General features: G+C 40.8%; 1 protein-coding gene across 1 annotated transcript in view; it reads right to left on the bottom strand.

The window, feature by feature from the left end:
* Positions 1–22,061, bottom strand: part of tnika (TRAF2 and NCK interacting kinase a) — a 56,133-nt gene that overhangs the window by 7,178 nt on the left and 26,894 nt on the right. Inside the window, exons 3-29 of the mRNA XM_039603164.1 lie at positions 21,682–21,738; positions 20,574–20,699; positions 19,119–19,229; positions 18,097–18,187; positions 17,607–17,737; positions 17,467–17,521; positions 16,940–17,018; positions 16,639–16,814; positions 14,919–14,985; positions 14,609–14,807; positions 12,897–13,013; positions 11,549–11,635; positions 10,432–10,541; positions 10,300–10,378; positions 6,373–6,537; positions 5,929–6,195; positions 5,463–5,569; positions 5,188–5,303; positions 4,528–4,625; positions 3,421–3,489; positions 2,350–2,447; positions 2,111–2,213; positions 1,807–1,956; positions 1,606–1,702; positions 1,279–1,449; positions 1,028–1,171; positions 630–764 (exon numbers count right to left, since the gene is read on the bottom strand). Of these exons, the coding sequence (XP_039459098.1) occupies positions 630–764; positions 1,028–1,171; positions 1,279–1,449; positions 1,606–1,702; positions 1,807–1,956; positions 2,111–2,213; positions 2,350–2,447; positions 3,421–3,489; positions 4,528–4,625; positions 5,188–5,303; positions 5,463–5,569; positions 5,929–6,195; positions 6,373–6,537; positions 10,300–10,378; positions 10,432–10,541; positions 11,549–11,635; positions 12,897–13,013; positions 14,609–14,807; positions 14,919–14,985; positions 16,639–16,814; positions 16,940–17,018; positions 17,467–17,521; positions 17,607–17,737; positions 18,097–18,187; positions 19,119–19,229; positions 20,574–20,699; positions 21,682–21,738 (3,205 nt within the window). The remainder of the gene's footprint in view (positions 1–629; positions 765–1,027; positions 1,172–1,278; positions 1,450–1,605; positions 1,703–1,806; positions 1,957–2,110; positions 2,214–2,349; positions 2,448–3,420; positions 3,490–4,527; positions 4,626–5,187; positions 5,304–5,462; positions 5,570–5,928; positions 6,196–6,372; positions 6,538–10,299; positions 10,379–10,431; positions 10,542–11,548; positions 11,636–12,896; positions 13,014–14,608; positions 14,808–14,918; positions 14,986–16,638; positions 16,815–16,939; positions 17,019–17,466; positions 17,522–17,606; positions 17,738–18,096; positions 18,188–19,118; positions 19,230–20,573; positions 20,700–21,681; positions 21,739–22,061) is intronic.

Raw genomic sequence — 22,061 nt, 5'->3', positions numbered from 1 at the left:
CATTTAAGGCAACAAGAAATTAGAAGTGGCCTTCCATTGGCCCAGTGTACACAATGAACACTCAGTTTTATTTATTTAGTATCAATGAACTCTTTATTTAGGTTCGTGCTCCCACAACATTTGCTGGTTGGGATTTCCTAAGAGACTTATGTTGTTAGATTTTACTTGTTCATGGATGAATCATAAAAGCTTTCAAAATATTGCTTAATCCTTGTCCCAGCTATTTGCATGTCAGATCTCCCAAATATCTCCTACGCACACTTTTTCTTGGCCATCTGATATGATTCCTGCCAGGTTTCTTGAGAAACCTGCTGCAAATCTCACCCTTTGCTTCAGTCTGTTATCAAAGTTCATGACTCACAAATTCTTAAAAATCTTACCCTAGATACAATGGATTCATTCCCAAGCATTGACTAATTTCTAAAATTCTCAAGAAAGCTTTTGCACATCAGCTCCTTCAACAAGTTTGGGTTTTAAAAAAATTCCAATCAGGTATTCGTCAAAATCAGCAGGAAATTATATTACCCAGTTTGTGGTTTATAAATTTCACAGCAGGTTAGAAGATACCAATTTAACTACAATGGCCCTTCAAATTAAACTTTATTTTATTCATACAAACAGACACTTACCAACTTTATAATGCACACAGCCTTCCAGTTCTCCTACGGTAATCCAGCCCTGCTTTTTCTCTACTTCTGGGTCGTTGTGTAGTATTCTGTTCCTCAGCCAGGATAAATAGTAGACACGCAACTTATTCTTTTTCCCTGTGAAGGGAAGGGCAAACAGGAAAATGAAATCGATCAAATTAGTATTAAAATAATAATAATAATATTTTTTGTAAAACAAAAAATAAATTAATGAAAGAATCAAAAACAAATGACCTCTTGCTGTAAAAATGAGATAAAAAGCTTCTTATGAAATAGATTTTGTCAACATGTCTTTTACTACCTTAATGTCTGTTGCAGAAAGTGTAACATAAGGTACAGGTATGAGCGTCTTGTGCATACTGTATGCATATTAAACCTACCAGATATAGTGACCAACACATTGAGGCCCTCTAGTACATCCATCTGTAGGAAGCGCCTTCTGGTGATCAGGTTATAAACTTTTCCCTGTCCACTTCGGTCGAGCAGCATGAGACCATTTTCTGTCCCCACTAGTAGATTCACACCTAAACGTGCACGGATAAGAGTCGGAGTCAGAGAAAAGCAAACAAAAGCACACAAATAGAATATTTTGCTTTCTGTAGTGGGTAAGATAAAGGCTACACTGTCCTACCCCAAAGTGCAGCACAAAGGATCTCGGAGTTAAAACGTTTCTTGTATTTGCGGATCTCTGGCGTGTCACTGTGGGGTCTGATGTTGGTGGGGTTGACATTTACCACAGAGATCTTCCTGGCTTCATTTAGTCGTGCCTGCTCCTGCCTCAGCAGCTCATTGGCAAACATGGCTGCCAAGACAAAGACGAACAAAGACAGAAGGGAATATGTGATTGGCATTTTGGCAACAATGATGACAGGTAAGAAACGCCTTTTTCCACTAACAGCTCATTTCAAAGACGGAGTTCACTGACTGACATTTAATTAACACTACACTATCCTACTACCTGCTGCTGAGTTCTCATTGTCGTCACTTGGGGAGGTCTGATAGACCCGTGGATCAACGAATGGAGTAAATGATGCTTTGGACCCACCAACACCAAACTGTAAGACACAACACAATCAGTAAGTCCAACAATAGTCTACCTATTGTGACATAAAGACACAGGAATCATTGTTAAAGTGTGCAATTTGTGCCCGTGTCTCACCTCAGCCATGTCGCTGAGCTCCTGCAGGGCTGTGGTGGGCGTCGCTGACGGGGAGTTGCTCTGTTGTACCAGGTCAGGGAGGTTACCATGGTTACCATGATTTCCAAACCCGTTACTCTCACTATGACCTCCTCTCCTCCTCTCCTCTGCCTGTGTGACAGATAAAGACATTTAAATATCAAGAGAAGTTAGGAGAACAGAAAGATGAGCATAAAAGAATATATTGCTCTACAGAAATAACAGGTTTTTTTGTCATGTAGCCAGTGGGTAAGCATGTTTGAGTGTGTGCGTGCATATTCGTCACCTCTCTCATTACTAGAGTACTGTCCTTCGAGCTGTTATAGGCATCTCCCAGAGAGTCTTCTGTCAACCCTCCATATGACTCTCCACTGCTCTGCACTGCTGGCCTGCAAGAAAAATACAGAGACTTAAATATTTAAAGTTAAAATTACACTAACACGCTACTGGCATTGTGCTAATTCCAAACCAACGAACACTAGCATGTTAGAGCAAGAGAGAGGAAACATAAAGGCAAAAACGTACATTATGCGGGGAATATCGCTCACAGCAACAGTCCCATCTGTCTCCCCGTCTTCATCGCTGCTCTCCGATTCTTCACTGGAAGACGAGTAGTCTGTCACCTGTGTCAATGAACAAGAAGTAGAGAGAAAAATTTACTTTCGAACCACTGAGAAGCAACACTAATAATAGAAGATTTACGGTTGTATCTGATTCCCTCTAGAAGTCATTTAGACTCCACCAGATATATACTTTTTGGTTTATATTGTGCAAACAGTGAAGAATGTGGCAAAGAGAACACAGATCTTTCATGCTGTTCTGCTAACGTGCAGTTGGTGGCACTATTGTACAAAGGCATCATAATTTTGGCAACAACAGCAAGAATGAAGCAGACTGCAAAATAGCAGATATGGATGCAAGTGTGGTAGTGGAGTATGGTTTCTGCTCAGCCGTATAAAGAGAAGTGGGGCAGAGTGGTGCAGTCAGCAGTGTCAGTGAAGGCTGAAGAAAGTCATTATAGGTCAGTTATTATTATAAGTTGTTTAGCCTAGCAAGATCTTTTTTTCCCCTTTTAATAGAAAAAAATTAATGATTTTTGTGAAGAAGAAATTGTACTGCAAACACAAATGTTAGGTCTCATAGATACATGAGACCTAACATTTCTGTTCTTTTTAATATATAAAAAAAATTAAATACAAAATATCAGTGACTTTTAAGTTAGGTTGAACCTAAAACATGTTAAGCCATTCAAACAACTTGTAGCTTTACAATTAACCAGCGATTACTATAAATAAGCAAAAATATATTTAAAGTAATGTTTCTTTTGGACTGAATCCCATCGGCTAATTACAATTTAAAATGGTATTGAAGCAGTGGTCAGGGCTATCTAACATGACAGAGTCTAATTTAAATTTGTACTGTTTAATAATGATTTAGAATTTTTTTTTGCACGTTATCTGTACATGAAGATTTGTCACTACCATTGTCCCTGATTAACCTTAACCACAACATAAACTGGCTTTTAGCTTTGTCTATTTTCCATGCTCAACTTTTTATTCATGTTTGAATTTTGAGAATTTACAGTTGTCATTTTACCTTCACTGGAGGTCTGCTTCCCTCCTCTACCCTTAGTTCTCTGAGTTCCTTAGCTAATGCACTTAAGTCCTGTGAACAAAGGAAAAAAGAGGAGAGAAAAAACAAAGTGATTTAATTCAGTCTCAGAACCTCAAGACTGAGAGACCAAATCACACGCAAGGGCAAGGGAAGCAAAGAGGGTCAAAGATTCAGACAAACCATGACCATCAAGACTAAAGGCCAACTTAACTGTTGTCACATAGACATCCGAGCCTGTACACAAGAGCCATGGAACAAGAGTGCTGATCTGGCAGTACACTTTTAAAAAATCTTAACAGTTGAATTCTAACTTTCAACATGAGGATTGATCAAAATCAGCACTTTCATTCACTCACAAGCAAGTATGACTCTTGAGAACACAAGTCATAAGAACAGAGAAAGACATATAATCAAGCTTTATAAACTACTGGAGTGCAGAATTACTCCACTCTACCAATCACCCCCATGCCAACTGGCCCATGGTTCCTCCCCTCCCTCGCCGCCCCATCACCCAAGCCGATGGATCAGACCAAATCATGCAGACAGGGGGAGGATCATTACACACGGTGCGCTTACCAGCTCCTCCTGACCAGTAACCGTGATAATAGAGAAACAGGAAAAGAGATTCAAAGACTGTTCAGGTGCTTGGCAGTACACACATATTCACACACGCCCCCACCAAACACATGCAAACCCACACAGGCACGCATCCATATATACACTCTCTCAGGTATGTGTGTAGAAGCACACATGCACTGTCATTGCCATTACACCCTGATATGTCAGCGTAAAGAGGAAACATCATCTTCTTGTGAAACCCACTAACTCCATCATGCCAGGGGAAGAAAAGGGGCTCTGAAGATCAAAGGAAAACCAGAATAAAGGAAACAGGAGGGGGGGCGCAATATTCACTAACCTCATCTATGGCTTTCTTATAGCTCTGAAGAGTAGAAGAAGAAAGAGATGGGAAGAGAAAGAAAGATCAAGTGAATAGTAGAAAAAGAGAGGAGGAGGCCTGTAAAAGATTCCCAGAGAGGAGATGGCTGTGACAGAAAGAGGTTCTTTGTATGTCTGTGTTGTTTGACTCACGGCAGGTCTGCTGGGTCTTGTTGATTCACGTCCCTCCTCCTGCTTGAGCTTTGCTTCTTGATTGGCTCCTGGTGGGGATCCCTCCTGCTTTGTTTGACCTACCAAAACAAAAAATGGTGATTAAAAGAAAATTAGCAGTTTAACTAAAATCTAAATATGCCGGATATTAATTTACTGCGAAACTCATTCATTAGAAAGTTTTTTATTTTTCTCCATCTGTATTTATTCCATCTTTAAGACTATTTGCTGTCAACAGAGTTGAAAAATAAATCCAACTAATATCAAGGTACTTCAACCCTTCTATGTGTTTGTCAGAGGGAAATCCATGCATATCTTAGATATCCCTGTGGCCTGTTGTTTGACACCTCGCTCTGCGCTTCTCTCTATCTCCCTCTCTCATTTCCTCTCTTCAATCTCTCCAGAGGCCCAGAGTAACAGGGCACATCAGACAGGTTGATCGGTGCAGAACTGCAATGCCCTGCTGATAGACTTGAAATCCATGTCAATGTATGTGGAGGTACACATACACAGTATGTGTGATCCTCTGCCTACACATTGTTTTTTTTCTGGTTTACTTACAAGCTTTCACTTGATATTTGCCAGATTAGGTTTTGTGTGTATCAGCCTGTGTTATGTGTTTAAGAGCTTGAGGTTTTATACCTCTCCTCTCAGCTGAACCCCCCTGAGATGAAGGGGACGAGGAAGATGATGAGTTGGAAGAGGTTCTTTGCAGCATAGCGTCCAAAGAGAGTTCAGAGCGCCGCAGGTCAGGGTTGCTGAAAAAGGATGAAAGCAAACCTTTTAAATATGCAGTATCTACATACAAAAGTACAAATAAATACAAGTTTTTATTTGTGTTTAAACACACTAAGGAATAACACATGGGAACTGTTACAGAAAGTCATTCAAAATCAGTTTGCTACTTTGGCCTTTACCTTGCCCTTATGAGCTGAGAACCCGTCCGGGGACCCAGACTTACTCCTCCATTAGGAGAGTTTTTCCTGACCAAGGCTGGGGAGATGGAAGTGGTCCGTTGGGGTACCTGGACAAACACAGAAACAAGATAAAACTTTGCTTTTTCTCCTGGAAAAGTGTTCAAAACATGTATCCTCGTCTTTCTAAAGCACACTACCAATCCATGGCAAAGAGGGACATGGTAAAACACCATGATGTACAGTATAGCATTGATTTGTCAAGCAGCAGGAGAGGCCAACATTCTTAGTCAATTAGATTTAAAAACATTTAAAACAGAATTATTAATAAAATTGCAAGTATACTACACTATGCAATATTTAAATACAGAGTTCAAAAAATGCTGAAACAATAAATAAAAAGCATAAACACAGGTTAAAAAAAGACACCAGTTATTCTTAGCCTTCATTTCTGATTCTGAATCTCAACCTTGGGTGGGATGTCCTCCTCTCTCAGCCAAGCGGTTCTGTCCCGATCCCGATCTCGATCCCTGTCACGATCCCGTTCCTCCCTGCCAGCATTGCGCTGTGGAGGTCCCGGGGTGTCAGAAGTGGGGTCTGAGTTCTGACGAGGCATCTCAGGCCTGGGGGAGCCCACACTCACACCCTCACTGAGAGCTGAGTCTTTCTGGTCCTGCAGAGATTGAGAGCCAGACATGGAGCTAGTGTGGGTTTTCACAGGAACCAGGTGAGCCATCTGTGGGGATAAAAGCATTGATGAAGTCAGTTAGAGTTTAACAGTGTGAGTGAAATGGACAAAGGATGGTTAAGGGTGAGGTAGACAACAATATGTGAGAGAAGGCACGAAAGGTGAAAGCGCCTCTTTTTGCACACACACACACACACACACACACACACACACACACACACACACCTGTGGTTCGTTGGAACGGTGGATGGGTGGGGTACGGGCAGGCTGCATGCCCCCGCTGCTGAAGGACTCGGAGCGGGGTGGGAGGGAGGGGTCGGAGATGCGGTTGGACACTTTGTGCTGCAGCGCTGGAGAGCTCTGTCTGTTCAGCTTAGATCGCTCCTCCACCTGAGGCAGGTCACATACGACTGTCACTCACAGTGAAGCACACAACACAACCAATCACCATGTCTGATCCACAATGGGCATCACCCACACACCCATGCACCTCTACAAGCCACTAGACAATCTTAAACATCACTCTACTCTGCGGTGACAACAACCGCAATGTGGAAGTGTGCGACTGACGGATTGCTGGATATTGCATAAGAAATTTACGAGAGCCTCTCTTTATATTGCACATTGTTTTAATGACATGATAGGACTCTGTGTCACTAAGTGAAGTCTTGTTTTTCGAGTTAAAACCAGTCTTAACCGTCTCTTCAACTCAATAATTACACAGGTGAGCCACGCCAGACTTCCACAGAAGTCCTTATCAGGGTAAACTAGCAGGCGAACAATAACACAAAGATTTTGTTTTGCACAACGAATAGGTTCTTTATTCACCCACAGATTGGGTGTCTGACTAATTTATGTCTCATTTAAGTTGTTTGTGGTGTCGTTTCTCCATGTTGAGGAGTAAGAGTGTCTGATGGCTGTAGTGAAAGGTTAAGTATAGCTTCTAATCTCCTTTATCAGATGCCACATTCAAAACAGAATAAAGGAACCACGTAAGCACAACTCAATGTTGAAGTGTTTGTGTAGTTCCAGTCCGTTTCCACTGAACTGGGCTCACGTGTGTCAAAGTAAATACATCTGTGTGTGAAAGGAGCAGGAAGCTCCTCTTGCCAGTGTAATCTGATTATCAGATTATCTGCTGTGCAGTAGGAGAATGTTCCAAGGGATACACCCAGCTGCCAAAATCACACTTTTCCACTCTAAACACTCTACCCATCTGTAGTTTGAGGGTTGAGTGATGGCAACAGCCTCCAGGTAAACAAGCATGCCTTTCTCTTTAAAAGCTTTCTCTAAATCCACAGGAGCTCACATAATCTAGCAGGATTATTTCAGATTATGGTTCAAAACAGCTATGCGATACCGAGCCATTCCTCAAACCTGTGTTAGTTGCCTGCTACAAGGTCAACTACAACGTTGCAACTTTGACATTTAAAGCATCAAACAGTTTTTGTTAGTTCCTTGAATGAAATGCAACTACGGATGATGGAACTGAAAGAAAAAACATTCAGTGGTTTAGGCGAAGTACTGCTGAGATCGAAGTTTGATCTGTGGAGTGTAATCAAGGTTAGTATATTGACTAAACAACAAGAAAAGAGAGATTAGAAAAAGATGAAGAAAAACCTTTTGGGTAGCGCATATTTCATTGTTTTGTGTTTGTCATAAGTTTACCACCCAAAAACTCTTTCTACTACAGAGAGAACAGAATATTGGAGGTTAGCTGTTGGCAATGTTGCATCTACATACAGAAAAAAATACTGTATGAGATGAGGAAGAAGAATAGGTCGCCAGGAAGGCATCTCAGGTTTATTAAAGGATCCCACCACCACTTGGCCAGCACCCATCACCAGGTTAGGATATGATTTACTGGTTGACTGACCTAACTGGAAGATGAGATGGGTGGGTTTTCCCTGATGCCATCAAATCCGAGATATCTAGAAGTAGGCTCATCACGGTGCACTCTGGGAAACTGGGTGGCAGGGGCATTCAGGGGGCAGGCAGGGGGGAATGAGTGGTCTAGCTAACTAGGCTACTGTATCTACAAAGTGGTATTAAACTATAACTGAACACAGGCACCTCTCCCCTTGATCTCAATCCCATAAATAATACGAGCTATATAAAATGAATAAGTAAATGTGTTACTAACAGTAAGAAAAAAATATATATAAGCTTTATAGGGACAAAAGTGGAAATGTACCTTTTACTGTCTGTATGCTTGAGTGTGAACATTCTGCATGTATCCAATTGTACTTCTGTCTTTGTGGGAATTTTGGTACATTTGACTGTTATGTCAAGCAGTGTTTTAGAAATTTATCAAGGTCATATCTGAGCCATAGAAGTAATACAAAAACTTGATATCCTCCTGTAGTTAAAATGAGTGGAGCAGAGCATTTATTCAATCACAAATATAGAAGTACAAGTGTGTGTGTGTGTGTGTGTGTGTGTGTGTGTGTGTGTGTGTGTGTGTGTGTGTGTGTGTGTGTGTGTGTGTGTGTGTGTGTGTGTGTGTGTGTGTGTGTGTGTAGTCTTATATACATGTGCTGGAGCAGAGTCTAGCACTCTGTTGCTCCAACAGACCTGACGATCTGGGATTGGGATCCAAAGGGAGAGCCTTGTGGGGAGCAGTGAGGTGAACTGTTAGGAAATGAGGTTTGGTTAGGCAAGACTAAGGTGGGGTAATAAGGAGATTCTGTGTTGAACCCAGGGCTCTCAGGAGAGAATGGAGGAGAGAAGAAACTGCTGGATGGTGATACTGGGGATGTGGACAGCGACACTGAGGATGTGGGGGAGTGTGTGTGGAAAATTTGAGGAGAGTTGCGAGGAGAAAGGCACAACCAAGGGGATGGAGAGTTTGAACTCCTTGAATTAATATTATTCATGCTTCTGTTTAGTAACCCTGCAGGTGCAGAAGCACTAAGATCGCACATAGAGGAACTACCTCTAATTGCATGTTGCCCCCATGTCTCAGAGTTCATGCCCCTATCAGAAAGAGGGAAAAGTAAGTGATTGTTATCAGGGACTTGGAGAAGATTGCTACTGCTGGGAGCAGGTGAGTAGGAGTTCCTGTGTTTAGATAGGGCAGAACAGAGAGCATTTGCAGGGAAGGACTGAGAGAGGAGGTCAGTTTGGTCAACTGCCTCTGAGTCCAAGGACATCGTAAGGCTGTCATGGCTCAACGATTTGTGCCATCCTCCCGGATTATCAAGCTCTATGTCTACATCTATTCTATTGCAGGGTGAGTGTGACCTGCCACGTCGATGGGCACTAACCAGTAAGGCCATGGGTTTGGAAGGCGTGGGATTCTGGATCTGTCCTGGAGATATCGGATGAGGTCGAGCCTTAAGCTGTGAGTCTTGAGACATTAGCCCCTTAATGGTTGGCTGACTTGGGACAGACAGAGGTCTATCTCTATGCTTCCCTTTTTGACTGCTAGACTCTAGTAGATAACCAGAGCCTTGTTTAGGGCTCTTGACAGGACCTTTATTGGGCCCTTGGCCAGCAGACTTACTGTGCTCTGGGACATACCCCGGGCTACGCCCCCTTCGATTGTGTTTCTGAGCTCTAAGTTCTTTGACCTGCTGGCTTATCTCCAGCTTCAACGCTGGATCTAGGGGTTCACCAGGGTCTACTGAAATACATATATGGGGAAGCTGGCTGGAGAGAAGCTGGGGAGAATGAGAAAGAGTACGCTTAGGGGCCTGAGATCTAGATTGGCCGTGAGAGCTAGAAGCTGAAGTTTGAAGCTGGTTGAATGACTGATGATGTCGAATGCGGGAACGAGGTGGGTTACCATGAGCATGCTGCTGCTGCTTCGGGACCTAGGGGTCACAGTCAGAGGACATTAAGCAACAGACACACACAAAGCACACTTCACAGGGTAATTATTAAAGAAACAGATTTCATTTTAAAAGTGTGTTTCGATTCAAAAAGCAAAGTTTCTCCACTACTCTCCTCACAAAGTTCCTGCTTCTAGTACAACCTGCTAAATAAGATAACCACAATGCAATAAGGCCACTGGTTGAGGTTCACTTTAAATACATTATTGACATCAGCATAAAAACATTTAGTGCACAGACCTGGTGCTCAGAACCTTTCTTCATGTAAGACAAGCAAGTTCAAAAGACCATGCATATCTTTGCATGTCATGTATATTACCTCTTTAGCCCAGGCAGGCTTGTCGTTAGGATTAACGACATCCTTATAGTGGTAAAGCGGTTTCTTCTCTGCTTGTCTTCCTCCTCCTGCTGCTGCTGCTGCTGCTGCTGCTGCTGCTGCTGCTGCTGTTGTTGTTGTTGCTGCTGCTGCTGCAAAGACACCAGGTAGGCTCTCTCCTGCTGGAGCTGCCTCTGTAGCCGCTCTGCCTGCCGCTGCTCCTCAATCTGCTTACGCTTGTACTCCTGAAGAAAGAAAGGTAGAGGGTGAATGGCAGGAAGGAAAGAGATGAGAAACAAAAAACAGGAAAATATTTTATACGGGAGCAAAGACACAAAGACAAATTAGAACAAGGGAAAATGGGTGAGGAAGAGGAGGTACCGGTAGATATCGACACAAAATCAGGTCAATAGGTATTACGCAACTTTCAATGCGTTTATAAACTCAAGGAGAAAAACAGTAGCTGCATATTCTAATGATCATTATCCCTCCCTACATGTGCAGAATTTAAGGGTTGAGAATGGCTTGAATAATTTTCAAATTGGGAGGAAAGTCCATACACATTATTTCTCTTTTAATTGTATTTGAAAATACTTTGTGTGTGACACAATCTTCCACATAGTGTCAGATTTGAGTCATGCATTCACATAACAGACATGACAAACATACAAATTGACCATTGGATTAACTCAATATGGAACACAAACACACTTTCTACATATAGCTCTGGCAAAAAAACAAACAAAATCTGCAGGAACAACAGGGAAGAGGAATGTAAATATTGGAGCGATGGGCACAAGAATAACGACATAGCACAGCACTGGATTTTGGCACTAGGGGTCATTTTTGTGGCCTTTGGATCTCAAAAGGTTTCCTTTCAAACTTGGCACAGTCTTCAATTTTTAGCTCTAAAGTGCATGAGTGATGCAGTATACAAATACTAAAAGGAAATACTCTTAAAAAAGAGGTAAACTGAGGAAAACAACAGTGTCCTACATTTTCTTTGCATGACATAACAGGGCAGTCAAAACAGAAGTGTTTTTTGTCTGCAAAATCCTTTGAGATCCAGCCAACTAAATGATGCTGCACATGCGTTCAGTGATCCGAATCAATTTCAGAGAAAAATGTTTTTGCTCAAATCTGTAGCTAATAGGCCAAAGAATATATATTCCATTCAGGTGCATGCAGTGGGGACAGGGATCACACAGCACAGTTGGGGAGCGGTTGTAGCACGTGGGAGGGCTGTGGTTACCAGCAGTAATGCCTGTTCCTGCAGTAGCTGCTGCTGGAGAATCTCTAACTGCCTCTGTTCCTCTTCCAGCTGTCTACGGATATACTCCTGAGCAGCATGACGGCACAAGGAGATAGAAATAGATTGAGAGACAAATCTGGAGATCTGAACATTTATATACAGGCAGAGAAGAAAGCTAAAGACAGAAAGGGGGAAATAGAGAATATAATCTCCTGTGATTCTTTTCGATGAGGAGAGAAGATAATAATAAAAGATATTATATCCTCAAACAATTGTAATGTGTTACAAAGGGAAAATGAGAAAAAAAGAGGTTTGAAGTTATCTCTTCAAAAGACTTGAGAAGCGTGGCAGGAGAGCAGCAGAGCGATAAACAGAAAGTAGGATAGACAAAAAATACATGGCTGAACTGCAGCTCAAGTTCACAGAGAGGACAAGAGAAAAACATGTTAAAAGAGAGAAAGAGACAAGTAAGGGGAAAGATACAGAACAATCAAAATGCATGCATCTATAAAAAACTATAAAATTTTCCATTCCTATAAGGCTGCAAAAACTTCTATGCTAAAAATGCTGCAACAGCTTTCTCTGCTTTCTAAAAAAAAGTGCTAAGTAATAGCTCATGGGAGGGGCTCTATAATTTTCTTATGTAATATTTATATTTTTGCCACACAATTCTCATTGATTATAATAAAATAAAGTCCTGCAACAATGAAAGGAAAATAATAAGTGGGGAAAAAAGTATGGATCAGTTAAAACAAACACACACTGAAGGACCAGCCGTGGATTTAGAGTTTCCACCAAGGTTTTTGGCACCTCTATCCAATGTAACAACTTTTAGTGATTTTTTGTTCTATACTTTTACTTTTTGAGTTTTTATATCAAAACAATGGCATGCAGCTGATGAAGCTAGAAAAAATAAATATTCATTTTTGAAATAACAAATACTGAAGAAAAACAAATCACTGAGGGACCAGCAGCGGATTTAGAGAAAGAAACTCCGGGGATGAGTTTCCACCAAGGCTTTAAGCAACCTCTGTGTAATGTAACAGTGCTTTTAGTTCAACACTTTTAATTTTGATTCACGACTCAAACATTGAGCTTCTATATCCAGCAATCATTATAATTTTATATTAGCAACTGATGAAGCCAGATTAAAAATAAAGATTAATTTAAAACAGCATTACAAATGTACAAATAAAGAAAGAAATGTCCTTTCCTATTATGTAACTGTATTATACCAATGTATAATTAGTTTGAGGAATTCTACACTAACTCCCAACATCGTGGTTCATATATCTGTTGCATCCTGTTGTCGCACCACAAATACAAGTTTTGCAATACAAGTATGGACCTGTTCTCTTTCTGCATGTCTCCTCTCCTCTTCTCTGCGGAGCTGCTCCATTTCCTCATAACGTCTTCTCTGTTCCCTCTCTTGCTGTTTCCTCAGCTCACGCTCACGCTGCTGTTGCTGTTGTCAGGAAAGCAGGAACGCACAAAGATTAAGGATCATCACAGTGAACACAAATCAGGAAATCATGTTTGTTTGGTACGCTTTTTTTGGTACGTGTTACACCTTCTAGGATAATAACACAGGAAATGAGTATACAAACACATGTGTAAATAATGTGTGTATTTGGTCACGCGTACAAAGACACAGACACCCTTGAAGTGGTGGGTTCATGTAAGTTAAGTCTAGTCATGGTGCTTAGAGGTGCATTGGAAGGCAAATCCTTGGGGGAACCCACAGAGAGCACACAGATTATGGGCTAAGGATTTCCTTCTGTAAGCCTGCTCTCTGGAACTAAGAAAGGGACATTGGGGAACAAGCTCTGAGTGTGTCCGTGTATGTGTGTAAGTGTGTGTAGAAATGTCGTTCTTTCTCTACCAAAATTGTGTTTTGCAAATTCAAATATCTGGAACCAAATATTCTTTCCTATAGATAATAAACTGTTTTACAGAGAACATAAACATTATTGGAAATGGTTCAATTAGAAAAGATATTTACATAGTAGTGATGTTAATTTGTGGTGACTGTTAATTTAGAAAAATTTACATGAATTTGTCAGATGTATTACTAATATGTAAACTAGGTTATTGATGGTAACATGCTTACATATTTTCTGTAGATAAATGTAATTCAGCTGAGATGGGGCTCAAACGGTTGTAATTAAACCGATTACTCTATTTTGCACCACTTACAAGTAGTTTTATATTCATATTTGATTTGATGAATAGCATTTTTGTGTACTCATTCAGTTTGTAGCGTAACTTCAAATTTTCAATATTTGCACGCATGCCCCAGCAATGCATTCATTAAACCCGCTCCAAGTGGCACACCCAGAGCCACACTATTTGAACCTGTCACGACTGATTTCATAAAGCTCGCTCCAAGTGTTGGGAAGAAATATTGTCTTATTATGGTTGACACGCTATCTCTAGGTGGAGGCCTTCGCAACATGAAACAAAGATGTCATAGCAAAAGCATTGTTGATAGAGGTTGTTCCCAGATGAGCAACTCCCACAAAAGTTGATAATTGTTCACAGTTTGTAAGTATAGCTATCAAACAGCTAGGCTTGGACTTAACACATCATTGTTCTTTCATCCAGCTAGTGGAGGAGCCATGAAGCCCCAGAAACAGAAGCCATTAAATATTACGAAGAGACTGGCTTTCAATCATTTCAAGTCCCTTTGAAATCCTGTTTGGGAGAACCCCAGTGATGGTGATGGGTATTGATATGCATTGATTATTGCTATTTATATGCAAATATCCAAATGAGTTTTTGCATTCTGTTTTAGACATTAACTGTGTAATTAAACTGGACACTGACTAACAGTGTCTGATTAACAGATGATGCAAACAAGAACAATTAAAAGCTAACATTCCTTAGACTTTCCTATGAATTTTGGATTGTTTTTTTCTTCTTCTTCTTCTTTTTTTGTTGGTTTATGACCTACTATATTTTGTAGTTTGAACATTTTATGTATGTGTATGTGAAGCAATCGGTTGTTTGAAAAGCTACAGTATACTTTCAAAGCTTTGCCTTCACTTCATTCTCTCTTACTTCTTCCAGCCGCCTCCTCTGCTCCTTTTGCTCTTCGATGCGTTTCTGTCTCTCAGCCAACAGTAAGCGCTTGTGCTCCTCATTCTGCTGTTGCTCCAGCTGTTGCCGCCGTTGGGCCTCTGAACGCTCCTTATTGGCGAGCTGTAGGCGCAGGAAGTCTCGCCTCAGGGTTGACTCCCCGGGGATGTTGATGATGGAGCTGGAAAGGTGGACAGTGAAAAAGTAATAGTTAAAAAGACCAAGTATATGTTGGGTGAAGTTGGGCAGAACATGTTAATGTTCATATCTGTACATTTGTAAAAACACCGACCTCGGTTCACAACTGTCTCTGTCTTCATCCTCCTCTTCACTGCCACTATACTCGTATTCTGTTTCATCTGGTGGGCAGGGAGATAGAGAGAGGCAAGTAAGAATGAATAAAAAAGAAGCGGCAAAGAGTAAAAACAATAAAACCTTAGTAAGGTAATAAGCAGCACAGAGCAAAGCCACTTCACGTTCTGAATTTTTCACTTTAACTACCTCTGTTCGTAACAAATTGCTCACGTTTTTGCCATTCCCAGATCATCGTCACTTCAAGGCAATTTCTTTTAGCCACTGAATAAGAGTATAAATTGTAATTTTACTGTGTGTGGTAGGGTGGAGAACATTAGCTCAGAGCTCCTTCAGTCAAAAAAACAGCAGTCATATAAAAGGCCCAGCTCTTCCTCAGACGCATGAACATGGAATGGTCCTCTGAATGTGACAAAGTGACAGCTGGAGAAGTCACAGCCTCTACAATGACAAGATATTTCGATACATCATCCCGACGTCCGCCCTGCAGTGTGTTGTTTCCTGAAGCGGTTAATGTCGTTCTTTCTGGTGCAGTACTTTATGCGAGTGCCAGTCTATCACTCCGACACTCGCCAGTGTGTGTTTGTGTCATAATGGAGTTTAATGGAAGTCTGTCACTTTTATTTTCTGCCTTGTTGAAAACCATGAAAGCAACGGCATATGTGAGAATTTGTGTATTTGTCTGAAAGTGTTTAACAGCTCATCCTTAAAGTGAACATTATTCATAATGTGACTGCGTATCTTTGAGAAAGTATCTCAGTCATATACTAAATCTGTGTGCTTGCTGTTTTTCAGCTGGAAAGATTTAATATGCTTAAATCTTGCTGTTACTTGTCTATATTAGTGGCGGTGTTCATTGTGCTGCAGTCAAATGAGCCTGATTTCTTTTTACTGTAAAAATCGCTATAGGCATAATAGACATGTAATAAGTCCATGTGGACGCTCTACACTGCTGCTTTACATTTCACTTAGAACAACTTTGGTCAAAGAAAGATTGCCATTTCCATCTCTAGTAGTTTATATTTGATCCTAATAACTCTGTTTTGAAGCCACCCCACCCTTCCCACATATATCGAAACCAGTAGTGAGACTCGCTTTAGCAGGGCTGTTAGTTTCAACCAACATGTGGTTCACTGCATTTATTAAAATGTAGAATCAGAGGGAGGCCAGGCTGCAAAGCAGCTTGTAGCGGCAAACATGACTGTATCCAGGCTAAAACAAGTTAAATAGTGTGTTATTTAAAAGATTTGCCAATAGGATTATAGGATGTATCAGCTAAGCTATCAGTGTAAGTGTGCTGGCATTGACATGTTGTCATCAGCTGATGAACTAAGATGGTGGGTTAAGTCTGACTTTTAGTTATGCCTGAAGTAATGTTACGCTCAATTAAAAATAAAGCAAGATAACCAAATGTTTACTGTTCTTAACTACTTGTGCTGAAATATATTTGGAGCATGTGCCAAGAATTATACTAGAAAGCACAGGTGTGTCCAAATAAACAGAAACTACAGCTTGGAGGGATGAGTCACAGTGTGGCATAATTCAGAGAAAACATTTTAATATCCTAGTATGTCACTCCAATTAGTGTAAGCATAACTTTCACTTTATTGTCTGCCTGCAGCCATATATCAATGCATCTTTAACTACATGTGATGACGAATCCAAACATGCACACAGCTACAACACAGTTTGTCGCTCACCCCTCTCTCCTCTCTTCTTCTTGGTGCGGTCGATGTGATCTTTAAGCTGGATGCGAATTTGCCTCTCATTGGGGAGGTCCTTGATGAATGGGTGTTTGAGGAGCTGCTCTGTGCTGGGTCTCTGGCTGTGGCTCTTTACTAGACAGCTCTCTATGAATGACTGGAACTTCTTTGACCTGAGCACACGTACGCACACGTCTCAGCAAAAATGAAAAAAAACCTTTCGCTGTTTCTCTGCCACTGCCACTACTGCTCTGAATTATCTGCAAACATGAACTGCAATTATGTGATACACACTCACCACTTCTTTGACTTTAGTCTGGGGGCAGGGTTGCGTGGAATGAGGAAGAGGGCTCTCATTGGATGCATATCACAGAGTGCTAAAGGTTTAAAATAAGGGAGATTGCGAATGCTTTTAGGTAATTGTATTAAACATTATCATGGCATATAGTCAGAGCCAGCATGCTAATAATCTCTCAACAATATCAAAACAAAATTAGGTCCTTTCTGCAGATTGTGATCAGTTATAAACTGTAGTTTGAAGATAAGTTATTTTTTACTGAACCAAAATTAATTGAAGGGTGGATACAAGACCTGTCACCTTAATGATAACAACTGTGTTCAAATACCTCAAGGAGAAAAATAACGCATAACAGACCAAACTCTGGGCAGCAGCCCAACAATGTGACACATAATTTTATATCCACTCCTTTGCCTTCGTTAAAATTATGACTTAAAATGGGTTGGAGTATCCTGGACTGAATAATGATCTGACTCCTGATTATAGAGATCTACTGTAGAGACGTAGGTTATTCTTTGGGTACATACGTGGTGCTCCTTCAGCCATCTCTATTGCTGTGATTCCCAGTGACCATAAATCACTCTGCAAAAGAAACATAAATAGCACAAGTCATCGAAATCCTTAGTGGGTTTACGAATCTTCAGAGGAAAGGAGATTGAAAAATCACCTTGAAGTCATATGTGGCCTCAGGGTTCTCGTCACAGGCAATAACCTCTGGCGCCATCCAATATGGTGTCCCAATAAATGTGTTTCTCCTTCCTACTGTTCTGTCCAACTGGGCTGAAACCCCAAAGTCCACTAGAAAGCCATGACACAAATATACACACAGACAAAACCAGTGAGCTTTACTAAATTCACTGAAAGAGAGAACCTACCCTACAATAGCTAGCCCAGTTTACGAATGCACACACAAATCCCATCTTCATTGGTTTTAATAAGAGAGAGAGCAAATCATGTCTTCAGCAGTTTGCATCATGGACAGTGGCAGAGCTACAAACGGTTGAGTAGTTTGGCATTCAGCAGAAAAGAAGCAGGAAAGCCACACACACACACACACACACACATATATACATCTGAACCATCTGAAACTTTATACTCCATACTGCCCTCCCAATCCTGAAGCAGTTTTGTGAAGTGGAGTTAGATGACAGACTGACCTAGCTTGACCTCTGCATTCTCAGTCAGCAGGACGTTCTGTCCCTTGATGTCTCTGTGGATGACCTTGTGCTGATGGAGATGAGTCAGACCCTGCAGACAATGAGAGACACAAAGTGAAGGAAAGCTCTGTAGCAATGAGCCAAATCGTGACATTACATAAAACGCTCATTTCCAAAAGGAAGTGTCCTTGAGCAAGACTATCAGCTCTTGGGTTAGAGCTGTGGAACTAAACGTGATCTGTACTTGAAGCGAAGCTTTAAAAAAAGTTGCATTGTTGCATTGATTTGAAATCAAGCTGTAAGATGGAGAAATTGGTAGAAACTGCGGAAAAAAATGTTAAAAGCACAGAGGGATGAAAGAAGGACAAACAGAAAAAAATGTGACGGGGCAGAGGCAGCAGAAAGAGGGAAAACAGAAAACACAACATGAGGCAAGAAATGAGGGTTGGAAAAAAAAAGAAAGAAAAAAGTGAATAAAAAGAAATCATTGTTCAGAGCAGCACTGTGCTTAACTGACAAGATGCAGTGATACTGTTGTTTTCTGTTGGAGACATCAGCCCTCGGCAGCTAAAACGTACCATAACAGATAGCAGAGATAAGATGTGGTAGAATGGGTACAATTTCCCAAGAAGATCAGTTCATAACAGAGACATCATAGAAACCAATCAGCGTCCGATTGCTTTCAAAGAACAGGCTGGGCATCGATAATTTAACACACAGTCATTTAAAAGAAATATAAAGGTTTTGAACCAAGGATTGTCGCATATACCTCGTGCGTACTTTATGAGTTTTAAGACAATGTGTTTTTTTCCAGTTATGCCCTTTCAAGAATCAGCCCTTTTGAAATTACTCTCTGATTTTCCACTATAGTGACAGATGGATGCGGTTTTTAGTGACTGACAGCAGGCTCACGCTGCTCTTGCGTCAGTCTTTGAGAACAAAGAAAATAAACAAAATCAGAGAATCCCGAAAAATAATATTTCATTTCTCTGAAAGAGAAAGTTGCCAACAAGGTTACTTACCCTGAGAATCTCTCTGCAGATGTACGCAGTCCATTCCTCTTTCAGAGAGTTGCCCTTGGTGTTCTTGATCAAGTCAGTCACTGAGCCAGCTCCACAGAACTCCATGACCAGCTACATGCACACATACGCAGATACAAGGTCAATTATTGACTGGAAGCAAGCGACTTTGTCTATATCTTTTCTAACCCAGTAACTCTCATAAAGCAACCTCCAATACCAATTGTTTACTTATGAATGTAATCTTTTCCTTTCTATTCTGCTTAACTGAGCAATAAAGCTTTTCTTTTTTCCTTATTATCAAAGTATGAGAGAGCCAATATTATACAGTCAGGTCAGTAATAAATATGCATCAATAGTTCCAAGCCTGTTGGAAGGAAACTGTAGGAAAGCCAAGTAATTCTGTGCATGTGGAGATTAAGGAATCTAATTTTTGGCTGGAAAGTAAGAAAACCTTGGTGACACTCTCTTTGGTGTGTTCATATAACATTTATAGTACTAACACATGTGCATACAATCAAAGATCCATGATTGCAATACACACAAGTCCCACTTTACCAGCTCTAGTAATAGAAAGAGCAGTACACATGTAGCTCACACACACTGACAAAAACAGACAACAGTGCTGCAGACTTTCTGTCTCTGTCACTCCTTACAAACACACACCCCACACAGACTGCAGAAACTACAGGCATAAACTGACTCGATGGGGTCATGAGATCACATGAATGAATCAAGTCCATCTCTTGACCCAAACACAATGTGTCTATTCTCTCCTCTCCTCTCTACATCTGTGGAGAGCAGCAGGCAAAAGTTCAGTTGGTCAGTTCTGGCTGCGCTTCAAGCCTCATCGTCCTCATCATCATCATCATCATGCTGGACTGAACAGACAACAGAACTCCTCTCTTCATGGCTGTCCCCATGTATTCAGACACACAAAGGAACACACTCAGGAATGCATGAGGATGACACATGTGAAAGCCCACTGAGATACTGTTATGATCACTAACATACTCGAGGAAAAACGGGCAGATGTTGAGTCAGGGAGAATTATGCAGGCAATACATTTGGCTGCTTTGTGTATCTACATATGTTTGTGTGTGTCTGCTCCAACTGTTGTGTGATGAATGCTGAGGGATCAGAGATGAGAGAGCGCCCTTAGATGGAGTTAACACATGATTTATCGCAGCAGCAGCCAGCCAGCCTCACATTGATTTAGCTACTTTATAGCTTTCACTGATACATTAAGTATATATACCATATATGCATTTCCAGTTCACGCAAACCCACGTTCACTGCACGCATGAGTGCATGCATTCATATAACAGAAAAGCAAGAAATGGAATGTGACTTTTTCCAGACCTGCCATCCTCTCCTCCTGTGATGCACACATGAATGACCATCCAAACACACAGAAAAAACAAAGCAATGCACAAACACACTCAAATAATGCCGTACCCATAGCTGGTCATCTATGCCGGGGGGATTTTTCTTGATGAAAGCTCCGTAGTAGGTAGCGATGTTCCGATGGTGACTGTACTTCTTCAGCATGTTAATTTCTGCCTTAATCTCCTCTTCCTCATCCTTTTACCACACAGAAAAATTAAAAGCAATTAGACCACAGACTCCATTTGCGACCCATCAAATATCTCAATGTGATACTGACAGAGGAAAAAGAGTGAAGCTGCTGGTGGATTTGCATTTTGAATCCATTAAAAGTCTGAAAAGTGTTGTTGCAAAGCACACAGCTGGGCCCTAAATTATCCACAATAACAGCATTAACTTTTAATTACTTTCATTTCAGGGAGCTACTGCCACAAAGCCAATTGTTTATAAGAATGTGTCACTTATTTACTTTCTTATTATTTACAATGTCAGAAAATTGTGCCTTGATTAATTCCATTTAGTGCTCACTGGTGAAAAAAAACAAAGACATTTGTTTCACTAAGCTGATTTTTTTAAATGGCAGATCATTAAGTTATCAATTTGGTGTTTGCCTCCATTTAATTGTCATTAGTAATTAACACAGTCATTCATTTATTGCCACAGATTTACGCATATGCAGCCATTCATATAGTTTTAGTGATTTCTTCATGCTTTATTTTTAACATCTGTTCTTTTCCCCTTTTTACTCCTTCGTTCACCTTCATATACCGTGCACCCTTTTTCCTTAATCATTCATTCAGGCTTTTATTGACTGATTCATTCATTTATCACTTCCATTGTTGCTTAATTCCTGCAGTGCTTTATTGTTTTGCTGGCAGCTAAGTGCTGACAGGGAGGCTCTCTAAATATAGCTGAGATTCCCTCCTGCTTTACAGACACGCCTGAGACCACACTGCTGTCCTAATACTTCCAGCTAATATTACCATGGCAATAGGCCTGTCCTCATTTCCTCTCTGCCACATCAGACGAACACACGTGCACATACACACACTCGCACTGACTCATCGCTCATAATTAGATGACATGCCCAACACTGGTATAATGACTTGAGATGATATTCTGTGCGTGGGTACGTGTGGGTGTGTGAGCAAATGCCAAAGTGCATGTATGTGTGTCTTACCCCTGTGACATCCATGACCTTGATTGCTGCCAACTGCCCCGTCTTAACATGGCAGCCCTGGTGGAAGAAGCAAAGGAAGTAAGGACGAGAAAAAAGGCAGAAATGTGAATGTTCATTTAATGCAACTTTTTCCAAGAACGCAGCACATTAGCACATTTGCTTCCTCATTTGCTTTCAGTCATCACACTGAACTTAAAACATTTAGATTAAACAAGAAATAACACTGTTTAAAGGAAAATCAGTAATTTCTGTAAAGATACAATCAGCATGGTGTATCTCGATGAAACCTGTGAAAAACAAATCCATATAATAGGAAGGAATTTGCACATTATAATTTGCAGGTCTAGCATATTTATTATCTTTTAACAGTGCAGTGTGGG

Source organism: Oreochromis aureus, linkage group 19 (genome assembly GCF_013358895.1).
Source record: "Oreochromis aureus strain Israel breed Guangdong linkage group 19, ZZ_aureus, whole genome shotgun sequence".
Lineage (NCBI taxonomy): Eukaryota > Metazoa > Chordata > Actinopteri > Cichliformes > Cichlidae > Oreochromis > Oreochromis aureus.
The sequence above is the reverse complement of the archived record's forward strand: the minus strand, read 5'-3'. Positions and strand labels throughout refer to the sequence as shown.